This window comes from Tigriopus californicus, chromosome 2 (assembly GCF_007210705.1).
Source record: "Tigriopus californicus strain San Diego chromosome 2, Tcal_SD_v2.1, whole genome shotgun sequence".
NCBI classification, from domain to species: Eukaryota; Metazoa; Arthropoda; class Copepoda; order Harpacticoida; family Harpacticidae; genus Tigriopus; species Tigriopus californicus.
This window is the reverse complement of record NC_081441.1, coordinates 632,194-659,718: the sequence shown is the minus strand read 5'-3', so window position 1 is coordinate 659,718 and position 27,525 is coordinate 632,194. Positions and strand designations below refer to the sequence as shown.

The 27,525-nt window shown below is 43.7% G+C and overlaps 2 protein-coding genes across 2 annotated transcripts in view; one reads left to right on the top strand and one right to left on the bottom strand.

Annotated features, from left to right (window-relative positions):
• LOC131892774 (MAM and LDL-receptor class A domain-containing protein 1-like) overlaps positions 1–12,747 on the top strand; it is a 13,570-nt gene extending 823 nt beyond the window's left edge. The window contains exons 4-28 of the mRNA XM_059242617.1: positions 13–1,409; positions 1,564–1,692; positions 1,770–1,965; positions 2,035–5,707; positions 5,777–5,972; positions 6,044–6,186; positions 6,248–6,363; positions 6,427–6,571; positions 6,648–6,842; positions 6,924–7,066; positions 7,130–7,266; positions 7,341–7,528; positions 7,593–7,788; positions 7,866–8,097; positions 8,171–8,669; positions 8,750–9,148; positions 9,238–10,497; positions 10,578–10,772; positions 10,876–11,199; positions 11,261–11,465; positions 11,531–11,743; positions 11,812–11,964; positions 12,023–12,116; positions 12,185–12,256; positions 12,356–12,747. Coding sequence (XP_059098600.1) covers positions 13–1,409; positions 1,564–1,692; positions 1,770–1,965; positions 2,035–5,707; positions 5,777–5,972; positions 6,044–6,186; positions 6,248–6,363; positions 6,427–6,571; positions 6,648–6,842; positions 6,924–7,066; positions 7,130–7,266; positions 7,341–7,528; positions 7,593–7,788; positions 7,866–8,097; positions 8,171–8,669; positions 8,750–9,148; positions 9,238–10,497; positions 10,578–10,772; positions 10,876–11,199; positions 11,261–11,465; positions 11,531–11,743; positions 11,812–11,964; positions 12,023–12,116; positions 12,185–12,256; positions 12,356–12,448 — 10,593 coding nt within the window. The 3' untranslated portion in view covers positions 12,449–12,747. The remainder of the gene's footprint in view (positions 1–12; positions 1,410–1,563; positions 1,693–1,769; positions 1,966–2,034; positions 5,708–5,776; positions 5,973–6,043; positions 6,187–6,247; positions 6,364–6,426; positions 6,572–6,647; positions 6,843–6,923; positions 7,067–7,129; positions 7,267–7,340; positions 7,529–7,592; positions 7,789–7,865; positions 8,098–8,170; positions 8,670–8,749; positions 9,149–9,237; positions 10,498–10,577; positions 10,773–10,875; positions 11,200–11,260; positions 11,466–11,530; positions 11,744–11,811; positions 11,965–12,022; positions 12,117–12,184; positions 12,257–12,355) is intronic.
• LOC131892776 (guanine deaminase-like) lies at positions 12,748–27,525 on the bottom strand. Its single transcript, XM_059242619.1, has 6 exons — positions 27,384–27,525; positions 15,385–15,552; positions 14,992–15,319; positions 14,690–14,923; positions 14,331–14,620; positions 12,748–13,208 (listed from the first exon to the last, which is right to left on the bottom strand). Exons 2-6 carry the CDS (start codon positions 15,537–15,539, stop codon positions 12,878–12,880), a joined length of 1,338 nt encoding a protein of 445 aa, XP_059098602.1. The 5' UTR covers positions 15,540–15,552; positions 27,384–27,525; the 3' UTR covers positions 12,748–12,877.

Genomic DNA, 27,525 nt, shown 5'->3' with positions numbered 1-27,525 from the left:
TCCTGCTTTCAGAGCAATGATGATGACACCCACCAACTGATGCATATTAAAGAAATGTCCCAAGGACAATGGACCCAGGAAGCAGCGAGCTTGGGCCACCACGATCCGGGACAAAAACTGGCTTTCAAGGCCTTCAACGGATGTGCAAATCAAAGCCAAGTGTGCCCGTGCAGTGTTTCCTTAGACGACTTGAAGCTTCAATCTTGTAACCAAGACGTCTCTGTCTTTGATTGCACTTTTGATCAGGGTGACTCATGCCAATGGACTGAGGAGCAGAGTGAAACTGGAGGGTGGACCATCACCAATGAGACCTATTCTGACCATACCACATCCAACGGTATGATGGCCACTCTCAACCTCAACACCGAGGTGGGTGCAGAGGCCATTTTGAAATCACCCTCCTTACCACCAAACGCTCGGTTTTGCCTCTCCTTTTGGCTACACATGTATGGCCAAGCACCCGGTTTGTTGAGAGTAGAATTGGAAAGCGACATCCCCAATGACGAGGAGGCTGTGGTTTTGTGGGAGAGGTCTGGGAGTCAAGATCAGACTTGGATCGGCATCCAGATCCTAATACAAAGCCCTTGGCCATCACGGATTGTCTTCCTTGGTGTGGGATCTGAACCTGGCTCAACCGATGTCTCTGTGGATGACTTTAAGCTGTCCAATGGCGCCTGTCCCAAACAAGAGACGTGTACCTTCGAAATTGGCTATTGTGATTGGCACCATGCGAATTCGAGCTTTTCTTGGACTCGAGACTCGGCGTCCCATGCCTTGGACCCCGTCCCACCCAACGATCACAGTTTGCAGACAGATCAAGGACACTTTTTGTACTTGGACAGCTCAGAGAGCGAAGTTGGGGCTTCGGCCATTCTCAGATCGAGCTCTCGAAAGCATGAAGGAAAGCATTGTATCAAAGTATGGTACTTTATGAGGTCAATTGTTAGTGAACTCTCCATCCTACAATTGGACAACGAGAACATCACCGAGCTCTGGAAAGATAACTTGGACCATGGGAACTTGTGGCGGTTGGCCTCGGGCACATTAGACGGAAATCTATATCCCGACGGTTATTGGATTGACATTTTAGGACTCACTGGGAGCAACGACTCCGTTCTGGCCATTGACGATGCTGAAGTCATCGAGGGCTCTTGTCCTCCTGCCGGTCATTGCAACTTTGAGCGAGATCTTTGCGGCTGGATCAACAACCAAGAGAACACCTTCAATTGGCTTAGATACACGTCTTCCGAACCATCCTCAGACGGGATATTTGGACCGCCTTTGGATCACACTTACGGCTCGACGGAGGGACACTCTTTGGTGGCAAATATGAATGGTCAGGAGGCGGGGAGCCAAGCCGAACTCTTCTCCGATGCATTTGAGTCAACGAATCAATGCATCTCATTTTGGTAACAAACAGTTTCTCAAAAGACATGTTAGTGATTTCTCCGCGTTTCATTTTGATTAGATCTGGTATGTCTTTAGCGGAGACATAGATTATAGCGGAGCCGCCAGCAGACTTCACATTCAGCTCGAAACCAACAAAAGTTTAAAACATTTTAGGTACCATGCCCATTTAGCTCCGAACTTGACGATTCGCGGGGCCGTCATCGAAAAGGATGTGACTCTTGAATTTCTAAACTTAAATGTTACTTTGGAAGAATTGGAATCTTGGACCCAGTTGTATAGGAAGTAAGCGATTCAACGGGAACAACCCGGAGATTTTGAAAAGAACAAGTGATCACTGATTATATGTTTTATTTTTCCAGAATCAAATTTGATCCAGAGCAATCGCCATTGCACGAAGCGTTTGTTAGTTTGACTTTGGTGTTAAACCAAACACCTGATTCTAAGAGCAACTCAACTTTTGCTATTGACGACATTACCCTGGGCAAATCATGCGACGAATTCATGCCTACCACAACGACTACTACTACAACGACATCGACAACGCCCTGGCCGAATGTAAGCATTGTTATGGTCATTCATAGATTTAGGATTATCTAGGTGTGTGTGTGTCTCTCTCTCTTATAGCTGGCCGATTGCGACTTTGAGGAAGAGAACGATCCATTCTGCCAATGGAGGCCATTACAAGAGATTGATCCCAATGCAGAGTTCATTGCGTGGAAGAAGATGAACCGGTCCACTCCCAACATTGGTACTGGTCCACCCGCTGATCACACCTTGAACTCGGGCGAAGGCCATTATGCAGCCGTCCTTTCCTACAGTGATACCGAAGCTCTTGACGTCCATGCAACTTTGATCAGTCCAGACTTGATCCCAGACCAGGATCAAGGTTTGTGCTTCCAAATGTGGTATTTCATGTATGGAACGGAAGTCAAGACGTTGGAAGTACGAGCCAAAGATCTGACCGAGGTGGTTTGGGAGGCCTCTTACAGCCAAGGCCCTTCATGGAAGAAAATGATCTTGCATTTTGACGACGTGAAACCGTTCACAATTGGAATTCGAGCATTCACGGGGAACGGGGACCAAGGGGACATTGCTATTGACGACATCATTGCTTATGCTGGTCAATGTCAGGAATCCCTCGAGTTCTGTGATTTTGAACAAGACATGTGTGAATTCCACGTGGGCCCTGAGAGCGAATCTTTGCATTGGAGGAGAGTAAGGGCGGACGATGCTGATCACGAATCCCCATTGAAGGATCACACTTTAAATACCGGATATGGGCATTTCGCTACCACTGAAGTCAAGCAAGCTAATACTTCAGTGAGTGGCACTTTAACCACACGCTCCTATCCAAGTGGAACCATTTGCGTCGACTTTTGGTACTTTTTCTCTGGAGCATCCCAAAAATTGGAAATTCTGAAACGGGCCAGTCTGGACTCGGATCCAGTGGAACCGCCTCTTTTAATCATGGAATACCTCCAAGCCCACTTCTGGATGAAACAACGCGTACGGTTGGAAGAGGAGTCGGACTTCATGCTAACCTTTCGAGCCATTTTGAATTTGGATCAATTAGAGGGGCAATCGATGAGCCTGGATGACGTGGCCTTTGTCACAGATTGCGAACCGAGTTCCGACAACGGAAGTTGCGACTTTGAATTCGACACATGCGGATGGTCTCCCTATGTTTGGGACGAACTACATTGGATACAGGCATTTGGACAGGTTCACCCTGAATTCGGACCACACGTGGACCACACACAATCGAATGAATTTGGCCGCTATTTGTATGTTGCCTCTGATCCCAACTCAGGTTATGGAGCGGCCATAGCATCTCCTGTCTTTCCAAACGCCGACAAGTGTTTCACGGTGTGGACATGGCAAGAGAACGAAGTCACGGTTCGACTGGATATCATCTCTGGTTTGACGCGATCTGGCCTCCCTGTGGGACCAATCTCTCCCACTCAAAATGGAATTTGGGCGCAAGTGGCTCTTCAATATGACATGGTGTTTCCAGAATCGAAAACGGTGTTCTTTGAAATTCACGCCAACTTTAGAGGAGTATTGGCTATGGTTGCCATTGACGACATTGTTATCGAGGATGGACTGTGTTCAGACGTGGGATTCACCACCACCATGAATCCGTGTATTTTGGAATGTGATGGCCATTGCATTGGAGAGGGGCAAGTTTGTGACTTCACTTCAGATTGTGTAAATGGACAAGACGAAGCTAATTGCAGCAACGATTGCGATTTCGAGGCTGAAAATGGTGACGGTGATCCTTGTGGATACGAAGGTGATCCAAACGGATTGTGGCGATGGACATTGATTCATGCCGGAGATGAACCCAATTTTGGGCCGCCATCTGATCACTCTTTCAGGGACCAAGACAATACCGGGCACTACTATTGTATAGTCCAAGGCGATGACCAAAACATTGACAATGAAGAAGCTTCTCTGACTTCAGCAACCTTCCAGCAAGCTTACTACACGTGCAAGATCAAATTCTGGTACCACATGGCTAACAGCACCGATTCTGCTCGGGAATATCGAGGCCCAGAGTCTCGCTTGAAACTCAATGTTGTGCATAAGGATTTCGAGTCACCGATATTTCATGTCAAAGGCGATCAAGGATACCAATGGCACGGGGTGTTACTTCAAGTAGGACATGTGGAGCAGCCGTTCAAGATCCGATTCCAAGGGTCTATTGCGGATGGCGAGCATTTGGCCCTGGACGATGTGGAACTCGTGGATTGCGGATTGCCACCAATTGCGGAGGATTGCCTTCTGGAAAATCAGTTCCAGTGTCAACGTGGATCCTGCATTTCCCAAGACTTCCTGTGTAACTTTGAGGACGATTGTGGTGATTGGAGCGACGAGGACGAGGCGCTGGCTCATTGTCAGGATTATGTTGGGAGATGTTCTTTCGAAGACGGGTCCATTTGTGACTGGATCACCCCATCAGATGGGGTTGATGGGGAAGAAGAAGACAACAATAGTTTGTCTTGGACAATCACATCAGGCCTAGACACCGAAATGGGACCCTTCCAAGATCATTCAACGAATAGCCCAAAGGGTAATTTCTTGTATATTGACACCACGAAGAGCAAGCAAAGCGTCATTGAAAGCCCACCAATTTACTGGAACAAGTCTTATGTCACGCCAAACGGAGGAGAGAACTTGCCCTGTCTATTTCGCATGTACTACTACTTTTATGGATCCGATTTAGCTTCTCTGGAGGTGATTGCAACCACCTATGAAAACGGGCCCTATCAAACCCTTTGGATGCACGACGAGAGTGTGGGATTATTCTGGGAGTACAAAGAGATTCTTCTCCGTGAAATCGACGGCCTGAAATTGAGGGTGGTGGCCAAGACGCAATTAGATGCCAAGATTGGCATTGCTCTGGACGATCTCTCTTTCTCGTCCAATTGTCGGCCTCTGGAAAAACCACTCCCCCCTTTTGTAACTGAGGCACCGCCCACTCCCGCCCCGTGTGAACCGAATCAATACGAGTGCTCCGATCAGGCATGCATTATGATGGACTCGGTTTGCAACTTTGCATATGACTGTAGTGACGGTGGTGATGAGCATTTTTGTGCTCAATGCGACTTTGAACCTCCTCCAGATGGTTGGGGATTGTGCGGATGGTCCGATATCAGCACTGGATTCCTTCGTTGGGAGCTGAGAAATCTCGAGCCCATTTTCCGGCAAGGGCACGGCATGCAAGTTGAAGAAAATGTGGGTGGAGTCAGTGACAAAGCCGTCTTGAGATCCCCCAAACTAGGAGCGGTCCAATCACAATGTCTCATGAGCTTTGAATACGTGAAGAACGGAGGAGGAGATGGGAGGGTCCAATTAACGCTGGATCTGATCACCTCCGATGGCGAGAGAGTTCATATTTGGAATGAGCAAAATGATCCCGGAAGTGAAGTACAACTCCAAGAAATAGTCATTGGTCAAAGAGATCCTGGATGGAGGTTAGAATTCATAGGATTGTTCATCTACGACCAAGCCATCGTGGTGGTGGACAATGTCCAGTTCACCAATTGTACTCAACCCCCACCCGAGGAATGCCAAAATGGCCAATTCACGTGTCAAAATGGAGGCTGCGTGGCACAAACCGAGTTGTGCGATTTCTCCAATGATTGCGGGGATGGCTCGGACGAAGCACCCATCTTGCAAGAATGCCGTAAATACGTGGACCGGTGCTCTTTTGAAAAGGATTGGTGCCAATATGAAACCGACTCAGAGTCTGACGTTGAAATTCGATTGGTCTCTCCTAGTACCACCACTGAGGGTATGGATCACGAATGCAGTTAATTGATGGCTTTATGATGATAGCAAAAATGCTCTTTTTGCTTTTAAGGAGAAGGTCCGGGAGAAGATCATACGTTAGGACTACCTGAGGGCCACTTCCTTTTTGCCAAGGGCTCTAATAACGTAACAGCCAAAGCCCGGATTCATGGCCAAACTATGAGACCAGCTGTTCGATCTGACAGTTGTGTGTTCCGATATTGGTATCGCTTTGATGATGATCGTAGCAAAATCCAACTCTTTACTAGGTAACCTGACTGGACATTGCAAAGGTTCAGAATGTATTTAGAGTGAAAACTTTTTTCTGATCTACGTACAGGGACGTAAATTCGGGGGAGGAGCAGCCTTTGGGGGTCCAGCATGGATCGGAGGAGTTTGGTTGGATCCGTGGCAAGACAGATTATTTGACATGGACGCACAATTGGGAGCTGGTCATCGAAGTTGTGAAAGGCGTTGGAATCGGTATTTCCATACATAGATAAATTCACAGAACGCTTAATATGACTTGGCATTCACTTCTTAGGATCTGAAGTTGGCTTGGACGATTTCAGCTTTACCCCTGGATGTGAACCATTCCATTCAGGATCTGCTTGCTTTGATAATGAATTCGACTGCGGAAACTTCATTTGCATTCCCAAGGTTGATTTTCAAAGTAGGGTACGCATATCAAGATCATAATTTCTTATATCAATTTTCTCATAGGAACAAGTGTGCGACTTCGTTCCGCAATGCCCTAATGGTGTGGACGAAGCCTTGTGTCCAACTAAGTGTGCATTTGAAAACAACACCTGCTTTTGGGAAGAGGACAGTAACGTGGAAATGGATTTCCATTGGGTCATTGCGTCAGGTATTTTGCGGGGCACTTTCGTTCACTCCAGGAGTGAGTTCATTGAAGATGAAGTTGTAATCATTATTGATTTCAGCTAATAACCCAGAAAACGGAACAGACATTCATGGACCAATTCAAGAGCAGGAGGGCAACTTCCTCTTTTTATTGTATCGTTCAGAATCTGGATTAGATCTGGGAACGGTCTCTCCGAAAATTACAAGCCAAGGATATCGAAATGCGGCAAGTACTTGTCAATGGCATTTCTGGGCCTTCATTAATGGAGACACAGGTGAGAGTCTCTTTCATGTTAAAAATAGTCAAAGGCTCTTTTGTCTTTCAATCGAAATCATTTCCCACCTGATTTCTTCAGGATCATTCATTGAGGCTGTGCTTTTGGATCTGGAAATGAAAACGACCGTACCTCTTATGGTCTTTGGACAGAACGATCAAGTGAAGAGTGACACTTGGGCCCATGTTTCAATCGGTTTGGGGCGTCGGCAACACAAATTCGAGGTAACACTCGCATATCAAAAGGGTTGAATATCAAGCCTTTGAATTTGTCGCGTCTTTTTCCAGTTGGTTCTCCAAAGGGAAAGTAATATTCACTACGATGCCGGCGTTGCTTTTGACGAATTTGTCCTAGATCGTTGCGCCATTCCACAAAAGCCCTCCGGAACTTGCGATAGCACGTCCTTCATTTGCGCGACCACTGAGTAAGAGCAATTCCGGCGTTTTTGTCAATGTGCTAATTAAGAGGATTTCATGTTTTTACTTCAAATATAAACAGGTATTGCTTGTCAATTGACCATGTATGCGATTTCGTGGATGACTGCGGGGATGGCTCAGACGAGAAGGACTGCTTTGATTCGCCGCTACAACAGAACTTTGAGTTCTCGTTCGAGGAGTCTATTTTTGCCAATGACCCTGACAACGATTTCCAATGGGACATTCTCCAGCCTCAAGTGCTTCCCAAAGGTGATAGTGTCAACCAGCCAGCTTATGAATCAAAAGCGCTCAAAACTCTGTTGATCTTCTTCAGGAACCATGCCTTCGTTCGATCATACTACTGGCACTCAAAACGGGCATTATTTGGCTCCCAAAGATGTACAACAACTCGAAGCAAAGTCTAAGGGGTCCATTCATTCCGTACCCCTCGAAGCTAATCAGAAATGCACCGTTCGCTTTTACGCTCACATGTTGGGATCGGACATTGGACAATTGACCATCTATCACAGGTAGCCGTGCATTTCATTGGGTTGCCCATAATTCAAATCAAAATGAACCAGTTATTTTGTCTTGATTCCAATCATAGATATGAGGACGGGACTTTGTTTGAGTATGTGCCTGATCTGAATGGCGAGGACAACGTGAACGAATGGACGTTCCAAGTAGTTAAATTTGACGTCCAAAGCCCATTTCAATTCGTTCTTCAATACATGATGCTCCAAGAAGGCAAGTCCAACATTGCCATAGATGACATTTCATTCACAAATGACTGCAAAATCTACAATGGACCGTGGAATGGCGGTGGAAGCTGCGATGGGGTAAACCAGAAAAGATGTTACAATCGTGTGATTTGATCACAGGAAGCGTGTTCATTCTAATACTCTTTTTCAGGACCAATTTACTTGTACACATAGTCGGCAATGCATTCCAAAGTATGATGTATGCAACTTCCGTCCTGATTGCGGTCCAACCGATTTAAGCGACGAGGCAGGGTGCCCATTGGATTTTTGCACATTTGACGATGAAACCACTTGCGGATGGCGGGTTCACTCAGACGGATCCGAAATTGGATGGGAATTGGCCACAGGCGCCGAAGAAACGGACTCGTCGGCACCCAAGCCCGATGTAGATGTCACTGAAGGTTCTGAAGAGGGAGTTTACGTTTGGGCCAAACCCTCTGATGAGGTTTCTGGAGGGCTGCAATCGCATTTGTACACATCTCAGTTCGGAGAATTGGCGCCACAATGCAAGCTCGTTTTCTTCTACTGGATGAATGGCACAGATCTTGGAACACTATCGGTTACTATTCAAAACAATCTGAATCAAGTGCTCATTTGGATGGAAAGTGGCAATCACGGGCCGTTGTGGCGTGAACAAATCATCTTTATTGGTGAGACAATCATGTGCTCGGGACTCGTTTGCTGCAAGTTTTGCTCTTGATTCAAAACGAGTTTGTGTTCATTCTTCCAGGTCACAAAGCTTTCTTCTCTCTGAGTATCAATGTGGAACGAGGAGATGCCTATGGCGGCTCCATGGCCATTGATGGGATCAGCTTTGCGGATTGCCGGCCGGAAGATCCTCTGCCTCCGGGTCAAGAATGCCCGCGTCCAGAGACAGATTTCCGTTGCCAGAACCTGGAGCAATGTTTGGCAGAGGAGTTGGTGTGCGATTTCGCGGAAGACTGCATGGATGGCTCTGACGAACGTTATGACACTTGTGTTGGCTACAAGAACCGATGTGATTTTGAAGTTGACTTGTGCGATTGGACCAACGATAAAGATGATGACCTCGATTGGACGTTGGTCAAGGCCAGTGGAAATCCCATAAGAGCGGGACCTGATGTGGACCATACGTCCATGATGGCTGGAGGTAAATCAATGACATAATACGAACAAGACCGATCCCACAATGTCATATTGAAATGACCATTCATTGCTGTCGTTTCATCTTCCATATAGGTCAGTACCTGTTTGCGGATATAAACTCTCCGGATGAGAGTGGCGGGAAAGCTAGATTGAGCTCCAAGGTCTTCCAAAGTGGGAGACGTAAATGCATGCTTCGATTTTTCTATTTCTTCCCTGATGGCAATGACCACGAGCTGATAATCTATAAGCGGTTCAGTTATGATGAGAATGGTCTGAAAGAAATCATGCAAATCAAGGAGGCCTCGTCCAGCTTCTGGAATTCGGGACAAGTATCATTAGATGATGAGACCGTGGATGAGAATCAAGATTTTCAATTAGTGATAGAGGCCAACTTTCTGACCAATACGACTGTGACCTCTTTGGCTCTCGACGACCTCTCATTCAACTTGGAGTGCACACTCAGTCACAATCAAGAACTTCCAGGAGGGTCTTCGACCACGCCCAAGCCAACTGATTGCGGCGAAGAAGGCCGCCTTTCGTGTGGTAACGGTCAATGTTACACCGAGGAGCAAGAGTGTAATTTCCAACAAGATTGCGACAACAACGAAGATGAAAAGTCATGCTCCTACTCTTGTGACTTCGAGAACTCATGGTGTCATTGGTTTGAAAGTGACGGTTCGGCTACATGGGAATCGAGCACGGACAATGGTGATCACACGGTTGGAGGAGTGACTCATCTGGCCATTCAGAATGGTGACCCGCAAGCACCTGCTGGACGGAGTGCTATCCTCAGATCGACCTTGTTCCACGATTCGGGCTCCAAATGCGCACTCACCTTCTGGTTCAGAACGAAGCAAGATGGCCAAAAATATCCGCCGGCCGTCAAAGCTATCATGAAAACCGTTTATGGCTCTCATGAGCTCTTTGTCCACCAACACACCAATGAGGAGGCCACTTGGATTCAAGGCCGTGGTGAGATTGGACAAGCCAAAGAGTTGGAACTCATGATTCAAGGTAGTCTTGGTGGCGGGTTGTCCTACGTAAATATCGATGACGTGGCTTTGGAGAGTTGTGATGCGGATCAAGAGATCATATTTTGTTCAGACTTGGAGTTCCAATGTCTCAGCCAAGATCAATGCATTCCAAGACAATACCGTTGTGACGAGAAATTCGACTGCTTGGACAAGAGTGATGAATCCAAGTGCCCGAATGTGGCTGGAGATTGTGCTTTCGACAACGACAGGTGGACTCCTGAAACTTGCCATTGGACCCAATTGTCAAACGATGAATTCGATTGGCGCTGGGCAAGCCAAGTGGATAACGGACCAGATAATGGACACTACATCCTGGACGGTAGCTTTCAGCATATACGCTCGTACATAGATCAAGCAGATTACATAGCCTGGATCCAATGCCATATTTATCCTCCACAGGTCGGCGGAGCCTTGATAACTTCTTCATTTTTGCTCCGGCCAAGAACATCACCGAAGGCTACACCGCAGCTATAGCCACGCCCTCGTTCCCCAGTTCGAACATGGTGTGTTTTGTCCGATTCTGGTATTTCATGCATTATGAGGAGCTTCTGGGCGAACCTGATGGAATGGGCCGACTCAACGTTTATCTTGAAGGTCAGATCCTCGCTCGTACTTCAGTTACTGGGCGTATCACTATCGTCGAATTTTAACTTCACACAACGCCACAAAAAGCGATTCACTTACGGTATTGTTTCAGAAATGGAAAGCGGACGCATGCTCAAGTTGTTTGCAGCCATTGGATTGAAACCAAAGGGTTGGCAGTATGAGTCCATCGAATTAGGATCGACTATGGAGTTCCGTGTCGTATTTGAGGCTATCAAAGGCATGAATGATAAGGCCATCATTGCATTGGACGATGTGACCTTCACTCCCGAGTGCGAAACCGGAGGTTCGCCCACGACGCCATCTCCTTGTCAACCAGAGGAATACCAATGTTCATCCGATAATGAATGCATTCCACTTGTTTTTGTCTGCGATTGCAATCCAGATTGCTCAATGGGCGAGGATGAAAAGAATTGCGGTAGGTCCAACGCGGCTGAGACTTAGTTTCATTTTACTTAAGAGAAAACAACAAATTCTAGATCCCGATCCGAACTGTCCAACCACCATGGAAACCACACAACCAAGCTCATCGTCTTCCACACAAGAGACTTCCACGACTGTAACAACGCCAGAGGGTCCCCTTTGTGACCAAGAACACTTCGATTGTGGCGGAAGTACGTGCATCCCATCATTTTATCTCTGTGATGGAGTATCAGATTGTTCCAACGGGATTGACGAAGATCGGTTCGTTGAACTACTACAATCAACACGCATTAGCGTTATTTTCAATCATGATCTTACTCCTTCAGTACTTTCTGTCCCACGCAACCTTGTGAACCGGATTATTACTTTTGCCAAAATGCGAACCTTCAACATCCGTGCCTTGGCATCAACTTTCAATGCAATGATCAAATTGACTGTGACAACGGTTCAGACGAGTCCGTGTGCGGGTACTGTCCCAAAGACTACTGTCTAAATGAAGGGCATTGTTCTTTGTCGACCCGTGGAGTTCCTGTTTGCGAGTGAGTCCCCATACTTGAGCTATCTGAGCTACTGAAATTTACTCACCAGTTTTTTTTTCCTTGAAAAGGTGCGAGGATTCGTGGGAGGGAAACCGTTGCCAGTTGGGAGATGAAGACAACGATGTCAATCGAATGAGTCTTGACGTCATTATTCCTGTTGTTGCGATAATTCTAGTTCTCGGAGGAGGGGTGGCTGGTTACGTCGTTTATCGACGGCAAAAGTAAGCCCGAGTGTTATGAATCTAATTCAGAATTGTCACTGTCTTGTTTGATTTTTAGGACCAAAACTTCTTCAGACACGAGCGAAAGGGGCTTTGTGAACCCGTTTTTACGCGGCCCAATCCTTGAAGACGAAATTGGCATACTTGAAGAGGTTTGATATTGATACTAATCGAGATTCCAAGCACTCTCTAACGTCATCATCAACTTGCTTTCTAATAGTTCCAAATGGACGAACTTGGAGGAGCAGGCGCGAGTTTCAGCGACAGGTCTTCGAAAGCGAGAAAAATTGGGGTAGGCGTATGAAAATCTAGACAAGCAACCTGTAGTTACTAGTACAGGGTGACTGGTCAAGGCAGGTCATTTTTCAATTACCTTTTCCCTTGATTGTAGGACAAAGATTCCAAGAAAGAGGATAGTCATGATGCTCCTCCAGTTCTGGATGGTCCCATGAGTGTGGAAAATCCCATGTTTTTTGGACAGTGATCTTAATGAAGTGTAAAATTGCAGAATAATGTTGAACCGAAAAATACACAAGGAAAAAGGGCATCGTTATTGAAAGGAGCAAACAAAATGTTTGAAGATTGAGTCAGAAATATACCTTCTCTAGCGGTATATTCACGACCGATTGACGAGCTTATGATTGAATTTGAAGGCCAAACATGTCTCTCCACATCTTACGAAAGATTTGGGCTGCCTGAAATGTTCATTCGCAAGAGTTCATCTCATGGGGCATTTTGTGTATATGAACATGCTATTGATAGAAATACAAGAATATGAGGGTACTTGTTTCCGTTTGTAATTCAGTACATTTATTTCCTCGAAATACATTGACTTGATGGTTTTTTTATATCTATCGTGTGTTTTTCGGTCAGACTTGGAATGCATGCATTACAAATCTATCTTAGTTGGATGTCAATGTTCGGTTAGACCGAGGTCTTTAACGATGCGGCCATTGACCCAAACTTGGACAACATTCCGGTCGTCGCCCAAGAATACAAACTTGTGCACCATGTCCTCGATAGTCTCATGGCCGAACAAGTGGGAAGTAGGATGTGCTTTACTATTTAGTCGGATTCGGATAGCATCGAATTGGAATCCTTCATCCAGTTGACCTACAACTCGGTCAAGGCAAGTGACAGAGGCGGATCCTCTTGTGGCCAAATACAGGACATCGGCGTAGGTCAAGGCATTGTAGCCTTTAGGATCGATCATTTGTAACTGATTCGAGGTCGATACAGCGAATCTGAAATTCGAAATCGGAGACTTTTTGCGTACTTCCCTAACGCTACTGAGAACACAATCCCCAGCAGGCCAAGATGAAAAGCTTCAAATTCCTATCTGACTTTATATTTACTTTGCATTCGATTCTACCATCGAAATAGAGTTGGTGAATCTGGCTAGCCCTTGAATATGAAGATTGATCAGGAATATTGATCCAAAACTTGTTCAAGTCTGACTGAAATCCTGCTACAGGATCAATGCCTACATCTTCTCTGCGAATATTTGAGGGAAGCAAGTTGGGCAAGAAAGAAGCAAAAGAGGACTTCATTATTCGAATTAACTAGGATTCTCGAGGCTTGATGGTGCTGCCAAAATGTCTCTACAGTCTCTACGATTGATCTTACAACCTGCGTAAAGGCCAATCCTGAGATTTACCATTTTGTTTCGATCTGTGATAAAAGCAAACTTGGTTCTTCATCGCCATGTCCAATTGCCAAGAACTATTTGCAAACGCATTCCGTGATATATCCTCAGTTGACCTTGTCACTTCGAACCGATTGCATCGGCCATGCTTAGTAAAGGAAATTTAAGGAAAAAAGTGGTGGGTCACCCCGATTTTGGGCATTTTGGTAGTGGGATAATTTCCACCAACATCACAGCCAGCCTGCACCAGGTATAGGCTGAAATTGTCTTTTTTTCGATTTGTCGGCTTGCTGAATCAAGCAGTATTCTAATGATAGTATGCCAAGATGTTAGTACAGTGATAGAACTGCAAAGGAAACGGCATTTTTTTAAAAAAATCAATCGTATCATGGTGCGAGTTGGCTGTGACGTTTGTCTAAATTATCCCTCCCGAAAATGCCCAAAATCAGGGTGACCTACCACATTTTTCCTTGGGTTTTTGGGTTTCCTTTCCTTGACATAGCTAACTGGTGCGTTTCTCCATGTATTTCCATGTTTTTCTGCTTGTACTTGTCTTATGAGCTCTTGATGAAAAGAACAAACGCCTTTTACGACCATTTTGTTGCACGTATCTGAAGGCGATTGGCAGCTCTTACAACTTTGGTTCGGTTCAATTGGTATGATGATGCTGGTTACAATTGCCATTGAAAGAGATCCGGAGACATGTCCGTCCAAAACTTACCTCATGGCATCTAACATAGAGGGCGAGTATCCGGCGCTGCAGTCAGTACCCAACCCCACTTTAATCCCTCGCTTTTGGATCTGTCTCACGTCCATGTTACCACTGCGAATCGAGCAATTGGAATTCGGACAATGGGCTATTCCGGTCTGAGCTTCTTTCATGGCATTTAATTCGGCATTGCTCAAGTGCACGCAATGTGCCATTACAGTCTTAGCGGTTAGTAGACCTGCTTGTCGATACACATCCGTATAATCACGACTCGTTGGCTCCAACTCCTTGACCCAAGCGACCTAAGCATTAAAGCATGATTCATTTTTTGGTCAAGAGACTTTTCAGGTTTCAAGCCAAATGTTACTCACCTCAGCCAAGGTTTCAGACAGATGGGACTGAATCCGGACATCCGAGCTCTTGGCCAAATCCCCCAAGCCTAGCAGAAGTTCTTGATCGCAACTGGGCACAAAGCGAGGGGTAATCACCGGATCCAAAAGGCTACTTTTCCTGGCCTGGACGCCTGCTATGAACAATTTGGATTCGTTCAAGGAATTCTGGGTTGTCTCTTGGTATCCATTAAAGCTATTCCTGTTCATGCACACCTAAGAAAACGTCCATGATTATCAATTGTATCTTGTATCAAGCCCTCTCATCGCAGTCCAGATCTTACTTTTCCCACCATGGCTCTTTGGCCTTTTTCTTCCACGATGTCGCACAAGATCTCACTGGCGTCCCTATGAATTGTGGCAAAGTACATGGCTCCAGTAGTCCCGGAGGCCAAAGTCCCCTCCACTGCCCGAGAATAAACATCTTGAGCGTATTGCGGGTCCGCAAACTTGGTTTCAATGGGAAATGTGTACGTCTGCAACCACTTTAAAAGCGGCAAATCCAAGGCCAATCCGCAATTGGGCAATTGAGATGCATGAATGTGGCTGTCAATAAACCCAGGGAGAAGAAACTCTTCTCGATCCAATTCCACCACTTCAGTCACGGAATATCTAAAAGCAGGGTGTTTTGGATTTACTCTGCATCACTGGCGTATTCACTTAAAGGTCGCAAGTACTTGTCCTTCCATTGTTGAACCGCCTGAGAACTAAATGGTCCTTCCATGACAATCGTACCATTGTCATCTATGATTATGCAGTGGTTTTCTCTGATGCGTAAGCTCCAATCGGCGTTGGAGTCCACAATTGTACCAATAATCAATTTGGGTGACATGCTTACTTAAGCACTTGAAAACAGAGAGAGGGAGTATTTGATTTATCTCATTATGTAAACAAGTCTACACAATGATTCTTTCCAATGCACAATCGGTAATTGAATCCGAGCTAGAGACTAAAAAGAAAACTGAAACGGGCAGTTAAACAAGCACCTGTATTTTTTAGATGGACCGTAATTGAATGCCATTGATTAAATCTTAATTCAATCAACGAAGCCACTTCAACACATGGTCTCACCCTTTGAAGCTAAATAAAAGTTTTGAGAAGATAGTCTGGAAAGTAAAGTAAATTAACGGGCATGACTGATAAATGACCTTTTAGAATCAGCTTCAAGAGTCTTGAATCTGGTTTGCTCTCATTACTAGTCTGAAATGAGTTTAACTTCATCAGTCACAAGAGTATGTATGTGGAATATCTCATTAAACAAAGATAGCATCAAAGCAATTTCCATTGGGCAGGGATAATTCTTATTTTCAGATGTTACATTCAAATTGCTGATGTTGATGAGCATTGGTGAATTGAGAGCCCTTGTGCCAATTACCCATGTCTTTGATGGAAACAAAAATTTCCTCTGTTCCTAAGGATATATTTTAACAGTACCGGTCTGTAGGTTATTAGGTCTCTTCAACCAAAGACAGTTTAGCGTGCTCGTCTAAGGCAGTCCGGAATCGAGTCTTTTGATAGAGTCAGGTCAATAAAAAAGACTAGTCTTGCGAAATTTTAAGAAAAAAAATAAGTATTTTTTTACGAGTCCGGACTCGAGTCCTGCCAATTTCTCCAAAGTCGAGTAAAAGGCTCGAGTCCGCACTCGCCCCAGCACCATATTTAACGCAAAGATATGATCTTGATTAAAGGCAAAAACGTGAAAAGACAACATGAAACCAATTTTGCAAAATTTTAAACTAATGAGCAAAAGTATTAGGATATTGCATTATTTCAAAATCATCGAGATCAAAAGCCCTCAAAATTGTCTCATAACTGGGACCACCAAACTAATACCCTAAACCATGCAGGTCTCTGGATAAAATTTGATTACTCTGGGTGCTTTGTTGCTTTATTTCACCTATTTCTCAGGGTGAAGAGACTTGGGCTGAACATGCAAGAATTTTATAATTGCCCTTATTGAATGAAAAGCATTGGGGTTCTTGTTTCAATTTTTGTTTCAAAAGCTTCACCTTTTGCCAAATGAGGAACCAGGAGCAATGTGGGAATGGGGGAGCTATTGCATTGGGACAAACTGAGAAGATTGGGTCGATACAGTACTTAAAGGAGGTACGAAAGGTATCTTATACTATAAATTTCAAAGGTATACATAAGCTTTGTCCTCAACAACGTTGGTATAAGTATTTCTTTCACTAAGTACCTCAGATCTAAATTGACTGTTTTTCGGGAGGGATCTTTCCGAACTATAGAGATTGTTGCATAATATGAAAATAAAAATCATGGTTCCGTACAAGGATCCTTACATCTTATCTCGTTACATTTCGGGTGGTGTGGGGGATATTGTCGGCATAAGTTGATTGCTTTTCGATACCGGGGGACAGAACGTTCATTATCTTTCAATATTCAACAAATGTAGTTTAATTGCTAATCTATTGTGTGTGAGGAATCCGTTTTCTTTGTAGAGAGTTTCGAGACGAACCTGATCTCTCCTATTTTTGTTGAATGGTCAATTGCAGCGATTGTAAAGGATGAATACACTTTTGTGCCCTCCACAATCCAGGCTTGTCAAAACAATGAAGTATCTTCTCCTATCACGGGTTCTTTCAAAGTCATCACATCAATATCCCATTCCCTCACTAACTGGCAATGGACTGACTATATCCACGTGCAAGGAATCGAATCTGTGGGTAGGTGGAGAACGATGTTGAAGTGGGGTGTTAACATGCCGGTGGACTTTTGAAATTTGACATGCGTGGCACGACTTGCCCCAAGCACGGACGTCCTTTTTCATGGAGTGTCACACAAATCTCTTTGATATTGCTCTCAGGGTAGGGCGTGCTCCCATGTGGGAAAGGCCATGAACTGCATCGAAAACTCATCTTGTCCAAGTAGAAGGCAGTATGGGGCGTGGACGGCCAGTCGAAATATCACACAGGATTTTGACCAAGCCAAACGGAACATCCTCCAATATCATGTTGGTGATGGACGTGCCCTAGGCATGGATTTCCTCAGATTCTGCTTGTTCCTCGGCCAGACAATTGAAGTCCAAATCCTGCCAGATGATAGGACTTACTAGCGGTGGGCGTGACAAAGCGTCAGCTACGGCATTGTCTAGGCCCGCACGATGCTTCATATTTATGGTAAATTCCGAGATATAAGAGATATAAGAGAGATGCCCTGCTTGTCGGGGGAACTTTCCATTAAATTGGTCACTGCTCCCAGGAGGGGCTTTTGATCCGTAAATATCGTGAAGGATCTGCCCTCAACGTAGTGGCGAAATTGTTTGATGCCAAGGTACACGGCCAACAGTTCTCGATCAAAGGCGGCGTTCTTCCTTTCTGCACTAGACAATTTCTTGCTAAAGAATGCAAGAGGTTGCCAATGTCCGTCCTTAAATTGGTCAAGAGACCCACCAACCGCATAGTCTGATGCATCTGTTGAAATAGAGAGCGAGTACTTCAAGTTGGGGTGGTGAAGCATTGTGGAATCGGCAAGTGCACCCTTGACTGCTTCGAACGCGGTTTGACAATCATGAGACCAATCAACTTCTTGACCTTTCCCTCCACAAACTTGATGAAGTGGGTGAATCTTGTTTGCCAATCCAGTCAAGAAGTGGTGATAGAAATTCACCATGCCAAGGAATGTTTGTACCGCTTTCTTTGTTGTGGGGACTGGAAATTCTCTCACTGCACTCACTTTGTCCTTAGTTGGCAATATTCCGTGCGCTGAGACATGGTGCCCCAGAAAGGTCAATTCGGTAACTCCGAACAAGCATTTTGAAGGTTACAATACCAAACCTGCATTTTGAAGGGCGCGGAAAATTTGTTTTAAGTGGTCAGCATATTCGTCAACGGATGAGCTGGCAACCAAAATATCGTCCAAGCAAACGAAAATAAATGGTAATCCCCTTAATACACGATCCATTAAGCATTGAAATGTTTGGGCGGCGTTTTTCTGTCCAAAAGGCATGCGTAAAAATTCGAAGAGTTCAAATGGCGTGATCACAGCCGTTTTAGGTATGTCTTCTTCAGCCATTGGTATTTGATGACATCCCCTTGCCAAATCGATCTTGGAAAAAATGCTTTTCCCACATAGATCACCATTGAAATCGCCTATGTGAGGGATAGGATAACGGTCGTTGCAACTGGCGAAAATCCCCACAAGGACGCCACGAACCATCCGACTTTTTAACCACGTGCAAAGGAGAAGCCCATGGAGATTCTGAAGGACGAGTAATCCCCAACTTTACCATAATGTTGAACTCAGCTTTGGCAGTTACAAGTTTTTCATGAGACAAGCGTCGGGCACATGCAAAAACGGGTGGTCCAGAAGTGGAGAGAAAATGCTTAACCCCATGCAAATATTCTGAAGGTTCACGGAAATGAGGGACGGTTAAATCAGGAAATTCATTAACAATGTTGGCCAAATGTTGCCCTTCATTCTAAATTCCGCAAATTTCCGTAGATGGTACGCCTCTGGAGATAATGGGAAGTACATGAGAGTGATCGAGATCAATGAGACGGCATCCTCTCAAGTCTACAGCAAGGTTGTTTGAGACCAAAAAATCCGCACCTAATATAGGTTGAACGTCAGCCAAATAAGTAATTGTGTGCATTTTCGATCCCCCAAAGTTAGATTAACCAATCTTGTTCCCCATGTCCGTATTCTCGATCCATTTGCGGCGGAGAGAGACTGAGAGTTCGAACCGTCCTGGTGATGTCCTTTAGAGGCGGGGGAAAACAGATACTTCTGCACCTGTGTCAATGAGGAAATCGATCCCAGCCTTCTTATCGGTTGCTTCTAATGTAGCTTTTCCACCACGGATGACCGCTAGGCCGGCCACTTGGGTGGTTAATGGTCGGCCAAACCGTTTCCCCCTAAAGAGACAGCGCTCATATCACATGGAGTCGTAGAAGAGTGGTGACACTTTCTTTGTTGCATGATACCAACAACGGAGATGGCGAGTTTTAGACCCTGAAGGCTTCTCACGAGGAAATGTTGGGTGAGAGACTGCTTGGATAAAGGTAATTGATTGGTCACTGGCTTCCAAAATCTCGTCCGCAGCTTTTGCCAGGTCCGAGATCTCTGATGGAGGGTCACGTCCCAGGGCTTGTTGAATCGCAGGAGGGAGACGACTAAGGAAAAAGGCTTGCAGCAATTTGGAGTTTTGTTCCTTGGGATCGACCAAAGCTTGCATATGTCTCAGCAGAGCGGTGGGCCTCTGATCCCCAAGTCCTGAGATTTTGAAAAACTCGCGGTACGATTGTCCTCTGATTTTAAAAAGACCTCCAGCAAAATGTCCTTTGATCCGGAATATTGGTTTGCTGTGGGTGGGTCGTCGGTGAAGTGCGAGATCATGCATATAACGCTCCGGTCACTTGCCCCTTGAGCATGGTAGAATTTGGTAACTTCAGAGGTGATACCTTTCAGAGAGAACTGGGCCTCGACCATGGTGAACCAAGACTTGGGGTTGGTTTCCCAAAAGGTGGACAATTTGATGCTCACGGCGTCTATGACCTTAGCCATTCCTTCGAAATTTTGCGTGGACTCCTCGGTATTCATTCTCAAAGAAGAAAATATGTTCTTAACAATGGGGTCACCAGTTTAGCGTCTTAACGATAGTAAGGAAAGGAAACTAAGTTTATGTCGTCGATTTTATGTTTCCACCTTGTTGACCGCAAACATCTGTGAGTGAGGCTGTCCGCCAAGGCATTTGATTATCAGACGGGCACAATCGATGAACGCAATAATCAAACTAGCAAGTTGGTCGGTGCCGACTGTTTCCTTGCCGCCACAATTCCTACCGACCTATCTACGAGACAATTACTGGGGCTTTTTTCTTTTTCAAAGATTTTGAAATAATGAAACATCTTGAAACCTTTGGCCATTAAGCCAAAATTTTGCTAATTTTGTTTCGTGTTCACACATTTGACACAGGCTTTTATATTTGCATTATAGAAATGTTTTTGCCATGAAAAAAGTACTTTGTTCTTTTAAATTTTTTTTATGGTGTCCCTCAAAATGATACTTCGTTCTGAGCCCTGGTCAGTAACAATTAGGTTAAAATTTACTTCAGCGAACCTACGAGACAACTATTATGGGTGATCAAGAACGTCTTCAAGTATGGCCGTGGAGTAAACTTAAGCAGTATAAGTCAAAGGCCTTCAATTTAATCAATGTCAAAAACAGTTCGTTTTCAACAATTCAGATTATCCAGAAATTTAGAATCGCTTGAAAAATACTCAATTGTTCAAATGAAAAAATATAGTTTAGATTGATTAGATAGTTAAGCTTAGGTTTGATGAGACCTTAATTGTTAGTTAGTTAATTCGGTTGGCCAGGTAAATGTGATCATTAATGGAATTCGAAATATATCATTTTATTCAGACCCAGCCAACCGTTATTAACTCGATGATACCCTGAATGAACATCCGCTTATTTTTACATGAACTTCCTCCACGACCATATTTGAAGACGTCGTGGATGATGAGAAAGGTGTTCCTCCAGGGGAGTTCAAGTGAAGGCTTACCCTCATTTGATCCATCTCAGGAAATATTTACGTTCATCCATATTGTGATACCAACGTTACTAAAGCAGTACCCCGTACAGATTTACGAGTCATGTCAGGCATTTTATGTCACTCATGCCGGTACTCCAGGAATGGCTCTTGATATGTACAAGATAGAGCAAAGTTTATTTTTATGATTTTTCGACATAGTCACCTCCAATTTCAATACTTATTGCATCTTTTAACCCAACGCTCAAATACAAATCAGAGGCCATTCTCTGAGAGCTGTCTTAACACCCCCTGTGCGGCCAATTCCAGCTCATTTTGAGACCCAAACCGATGAAATTCACGATACTATGAAAAGAAATGATTTCGTGAAAGTGCAGCTTCTCCATGGGCCTCCTGTAAAAATTTGAAGCACTCTGTCTCAGTTTTGTCCGATATTACAAAAGATTTTAATGTTGCATATTGATCTTCCATTTTGCTTCGCGGTAGTTTTATAAGGGGTAGGCTGAATACACTAAAAAAAATTCAAATTTGCAGGAAATCAGCTGATTTTTTGTCTATTTATGCAAAAATGAAATGTTGCCATTCAAAACGATCTTTCAGTGCCTGATGACCATTTCTCAATATCTTAATTGTCAAATAATATACGAACTGAGTACCGTTTTGAGTGACATACCCCTCGTAGCAGCATATTTAACTTGACAAAATTTGAATTGAGATTTTAATTATGATTTGTCGTCTTATTAAGATGATACATAGTCAGGGTTATTTTCAATATCCAAACAATGGTTTGATATTTAAACTTTTTTTAGTATTATGAACGGCATTAATGGAAATGCCAAAAGAAAAAGTTGTTATCGAAATGACCTCACGCCCGATACGGGAAAGATACGGAAAGAACCTGGGAATCCTTTTTTTCGGGCCCCTCCATTGTTTATTTTGCCTCTTATATTCGTAGGCCAGGTTGATGCAGCTTTCAAGTCAAACTTGGACAAATTCTTAGATAGCATTCCAGATCAACCCTACATTCAAAGACTAGCTCGCTCTGTCATCTCAAATTCGTTGGTAGACTAAATATCATATAAAGATTGAAAGGTAATGAATAGATGAATTATAATCTTTCATTTTAATAGTACTGGGGATTACATTCCCTGTAGCGGTTAGAAAAGCCCGTGAAAAACCAAACCAAAAAAAAGAATCGCCCCCCAAGTTGTCAATGACATTTGAAAGATAAATCAGTGGGGATCCCGGCTATGATTAATGCCTTCAAACGTCAAATTAAGGGGAATCAATCAGGGTCATCATGAGTGTGAAGGAAACCAATGTCCGAAGGACCATAAAATAATTTGGCCCCATGTCGAGGGCTAGGAAGAAGATTCAGCTCATCATTAATGCAATAATGCCAAAAGATTTGCCCGGTCCAAGTTCTTACTCAATGAAATAAAAAGTGGAAAGCTAGTCATCCTTTTCATTTATTAAAAATTGTCCTGGGTTGACAACGTACGGAACTGAAGGAAAAACCGCTATATTTTCAATAAGAGGGTGGGGGATGCACCTGACAACGTTAAGTTCTCTTTTGAAATTAAACATGCGACTTCAGTGATCGTCCTGGTTATCGTAGACAACTTGCCATTTTAGCGTCCTAACTATTGTAAGGAAAGGAAACTAAGTTTAAGTCGTCGATTTTATTAGTTCACCTTCTTGACCGCTAACCTCTCTGTCAGAGACTCCTCACCAAAGCGTTTAATTATCAGGCGGGCACAATCGTTGTACGCAATAATCAAATTAGCAAGTTGGTCGGTGACGACTGTTTCCTTGTCGCCACACCATCTACGTAGCTTTTTCAGTTTCCATGCCTCTCAGCAGGTAAATCAAGACTCACATGTGTCTTGACTTAGCAAAAAGAATCGCCTACCTACATCTCTCTTCTTCCAGGATTCTATAAACTGGAAATTTAACGCCTTGACACGCCACAAAATCCACTTGAATGTACCTTTGAAACGGGTAGGGGAGAATGTAGGGACCATACACATACGTAGACATGTATGTTTCTAAAATACAAATCCAATTCAGCGTCCACTTCCACTACTTTGTCAGGAATCAAGTTGCAAACTGGCTCGCTTCTAATTTTTCTTTTGAAGATTTTGAGATATTGAAACCCCCAAACCCAACACAAGGTACAAAACTGGGGAATTCGTCGATATAAACAACATAAAAAATCTGATGGCACCTTCTTGATGTTGTTAACACGCTAAAGACGCTTGAGGCCACCAACTGTGACCATTTTGTCTGTTATTGAATCGATTAATAAATGGATGCTTTGAAAGAGCTCCTTCTATAACTTCAGTCATCTCGATAACATCATTGCTCAGTCACGTAGCTCGAATTAGCCGCCCTGTATTAACCTCAGACAAAGGGTTGGTCGGGAACAGCATTCTAGCAGAAACCTTATATTTAAGTATCCAGAGTAAGCAATCCCATTTGATCTCTAAATTTTTCGATAGATACCATCTCTGATTTGGAAGACCATCATACATCATTCGTGAATTTGACATCGTCTTGCATTTGAAGCGCCCAATCGGTGCAATCAGATCAACCGTGATCATCAGGGCTGTCCCAAAAATGCAAATGCATTATTTTCCACTTATTCCAATTATTTTGCATTACTTTGTGTATATTGCTATTTTTCACCAATTCGGAAGCAAAAATTGAGGGTTTTTTCCAGTGATTTACGCCTTTCCATTGAAAACACAAGAATACCGAAAAATGCAAAACAAAATTTTCTCCTTTCATTTCATGACATTTGCTTTCTCTTAAAAAATGACCTTATTCCTACTTGGCTTGATTATGTTGCCTTTTAGATAGCACAACCATTCAAGATTATACCTCTTCAGGCTTCAAAACAAATTATTCCAAACACTTTTTTTCAGTACATGGCCAACGTATCTAGTGGAAAAAAAGATTCATTTCTGTTCCTATGGAATGCTTGCTTGTAAGTCCAACATAGTTGATGTACGACGGAAGCACAAATGTTTTGCCATGACGCAAGCTCCTTTCGTGCAAAGTACAAACAATATTAAGTGCATATTTCTTAACCCAGCATGCTTTAATTCTTTTAGCTTGGCTGCGAGGCGCAATTTAAGCAAGAAACAACGCCTGCCATAATTATTAAGGAGAGAAGATTGCTCATAGGGAAATTTTGTGCACTTTTTCTTCGACCAAGTTCTTGAATTTTACCTTTCCATATCGTTTGGTTGCTTCATTACTTTGTTACTGGTTCTTTTAAAAACAATGAATTGAACTAGAAGTATCTTCATTTCTTCATTTCTCGTATATGGCTTTACATTTTTGACCTTTTTATTGTCCTTTCATTGCATGTTTTGGACAGCCTGGTGATTATTCAGAAATGTGTGCCTTTATCTTCCAAACGTCCATAAACCTCTGGAAGGTGGGCGGGAGTGTTATCGTCTAGAAGTATCATTCTGGAGGAGCGGCTGGTCTCGACTGATGTGTGACTGGTCCCAAGTCATCAAAATCATGCGTTTCAAATTTCAGCTCAATCAAAGGACCTGGTCAAAAGCAATGCTCGCTCAAAGTACAATACATAAAAGGGATACAGAAGGAATGATTTAGCCCTCTTCTGGTAATCAATTACCAGAAGTGGGCTAGTCCATTCAAACTTGTGGAATGTTCAAAGGCATTGATCCAAAGGTCATTGAGTGGGATTTCATTCCGTTCAAGGCCATACAACTCTTTGCGACTCAAGAGTAGACTCGATATTAGTCATCCCCCAGGCTTCTGGACGTTTGGGTATTCCTACCACAAACCAACTTTGTATCGTCAGCATAAGAAGATCAAATAAGAGATACTGGCAGTAATGCTACGTAGGCTTTGATTTGAATGTTGGATCATTTTAGTTGGTAGGTTTTGTGGCTAGTTTTTAGTTGAATACCACTTTTGGGTAAGCTTTTCTTGAGGCGACGATTTTGGTACTTCTGGCTAATAATGTCTTGGGCCTCGGACCCTTAGTAAAACAAGGCTTTTGTCAGTCTTAAAAGCCTTCACCAATATCCAGATTGTGGTCCGTCTAACCTGAAGTACCTTTGCAACATCAGGGAAACTCGTACCACCTTCTACCATGCCCATAGCACGGTTCTGGGCTAATTCTTTCAAACTCTTTACCATGACGGATATTCAAATCCTAAAAAACACTTCATATTAAGAAAAGGGTTACAAATGGTTAATTGCACTTACATATTATTTGCGACACGTGGAAAAGGGAGCACCAAGAGGTAATAGACCAAACCTGCATTACCTACGGTTCCATTTGATTCTTTGGTGAGTCAAGAAAAACTAAGTCAACACCACTTATGACTCTCAAGTCTCTCAATGACCAGCTCTGCATACGTATGAATATGCTCAAATCAGTTGGGCAACAGCGCTCTAGAATGGGCCCCAAAGTCGTGCTGACCAGGAGGAAGGACTTCAAGAAATTCTTCAAGTTTGAAACTCCCTGATCGTTTCACACAACTTTGGAATATTCGAAGTGAGAGAAATCGGAGCAACATGGGCTTATTTCAGAGGATGAAAGCTTAACCTGGTCCAAGATGCTCAAATTGACTAACCCTGTCAATCTTAACAGATTCATTCTCAGAGCAATGAGCTGTTGCTTCTGAACTCAGTGGGGTTGAAAACACACACTAGAGAACTGATCTCCAAGCATGTGTGCCATAGTCTCTACATTGCTAATGGCTTCCCCATCAACCACAAAAGGTTCTACAGGGTGTTTCATGTTTCTCTCCGAGTTCGCAGAAAAGAAAAAAAGTCTTCGAATTCAACTTAACCTCGTAGACCACTCGACTAACCAGTGGATTCAAATTGCTCTGGTGCCTATTTCCTAGTTCGCAACTCTTTTGGCACAAATGTTTCCTTAACTTCGGAATTTTAGTTTGCACCTTTTGGAACAAATCCATGGATTCCTAGAGTGGAGCAAATCTATTCAAAAACTAAAATAATTTTGTTTAAGGCTGCCTAAATTTAAGATTCCTGTCTCAACATTGAAACCAGCTCGAAGAAAACCTTCGAGCAAACTGCCTGAGCCTCCTCATTTCCTGCAATCGTTACAATGAACATATCAAGATCTTGGCGGTGACAAACTAAGACTTCTACTTCTCCATTAGACATTTTTACACGACTAATGTGCAGATCATTTCCAACATTTAGACATACGCCCCCATGCTGGAAATGGGATTGTCAGGGCGTCCTCTATCGCTCATTGGAGGGGTTGGGGCTACAAAGGTTGAGTAGGAGAGAGGTTATGGGAATTGAGGATAAGGGTATGGGAGAGGGAAGGGAACAAGGCTAGAAGAAAAGGGTCGGACAAGTCTGTTGAGACACTCGAAAATAAGGTTGAGACACGTGCGGCCTCTTCCTCTTTGTGTCCCCGAGACGGGCCCTTGTGCATCTGAAATTGAGGCATACCTTATGCATGTCGCATGCATAGAAGTGGGTGGAACTAGCTACACCCTTGCTGGGAACAACCCTTCTCACCTAATTTGAGAGGGCCAAACGTCCTTGGTTTGGTACACCATTTTGGGTAAGCCAATTCGCAACCTGTCCCTGCCCGTTTGCATTTCTGTCGCATGTGAACATCAAAAATCTTAAAAGCATTCTCTGCTATGCTCTCTTTGACCTCTTTCATTAGAGGTAGGAGATAAGTGTACTAAATCAAGAGCGTCAGAACTACTTGGCTTTTTGCCAAAATTCGACTATATCGTCCCACAGTCAAATATTGGGTGGGTGTGAACAGCCCAAGCTATCGTGGCTACGACAATAAAAGGTTTTTTACCAGAGGACAGGTTTCTCATCCAATGCCAACTCAAGACAGTTCTGGGCACCTTCAGAAAGTCTCTTCAATTTAGCTTTCATGGTTATTGAATGCAAAGCTATTTTAGAAATGCCAGCCTAAAACGCTGGAAACCTAACCACAATATAGCGAAACATTCTGGAACCTAGTCTTGAATAAAAAATATCTGAAATAACCTTAAATGAGATGAAGCATTGATAGAGGAAAGAAGATGGACTACATGACATAAAAATAATACATTTTATCATAATACTAAATATAGGATGAAGAGAAAGCTACTAAGCTGAAAAGTGCCGTACCTTAATGACCCACACGACCACCTGCCCAAGACACACACAGCCTGGCCGATCTCTCAAGATCAGGAACAACAATGTTGTGAGATTGCTCCTAACAAAACGAGACTGAATTGTTGAAGCGACTTCAGACCAGTTTCACATGAAA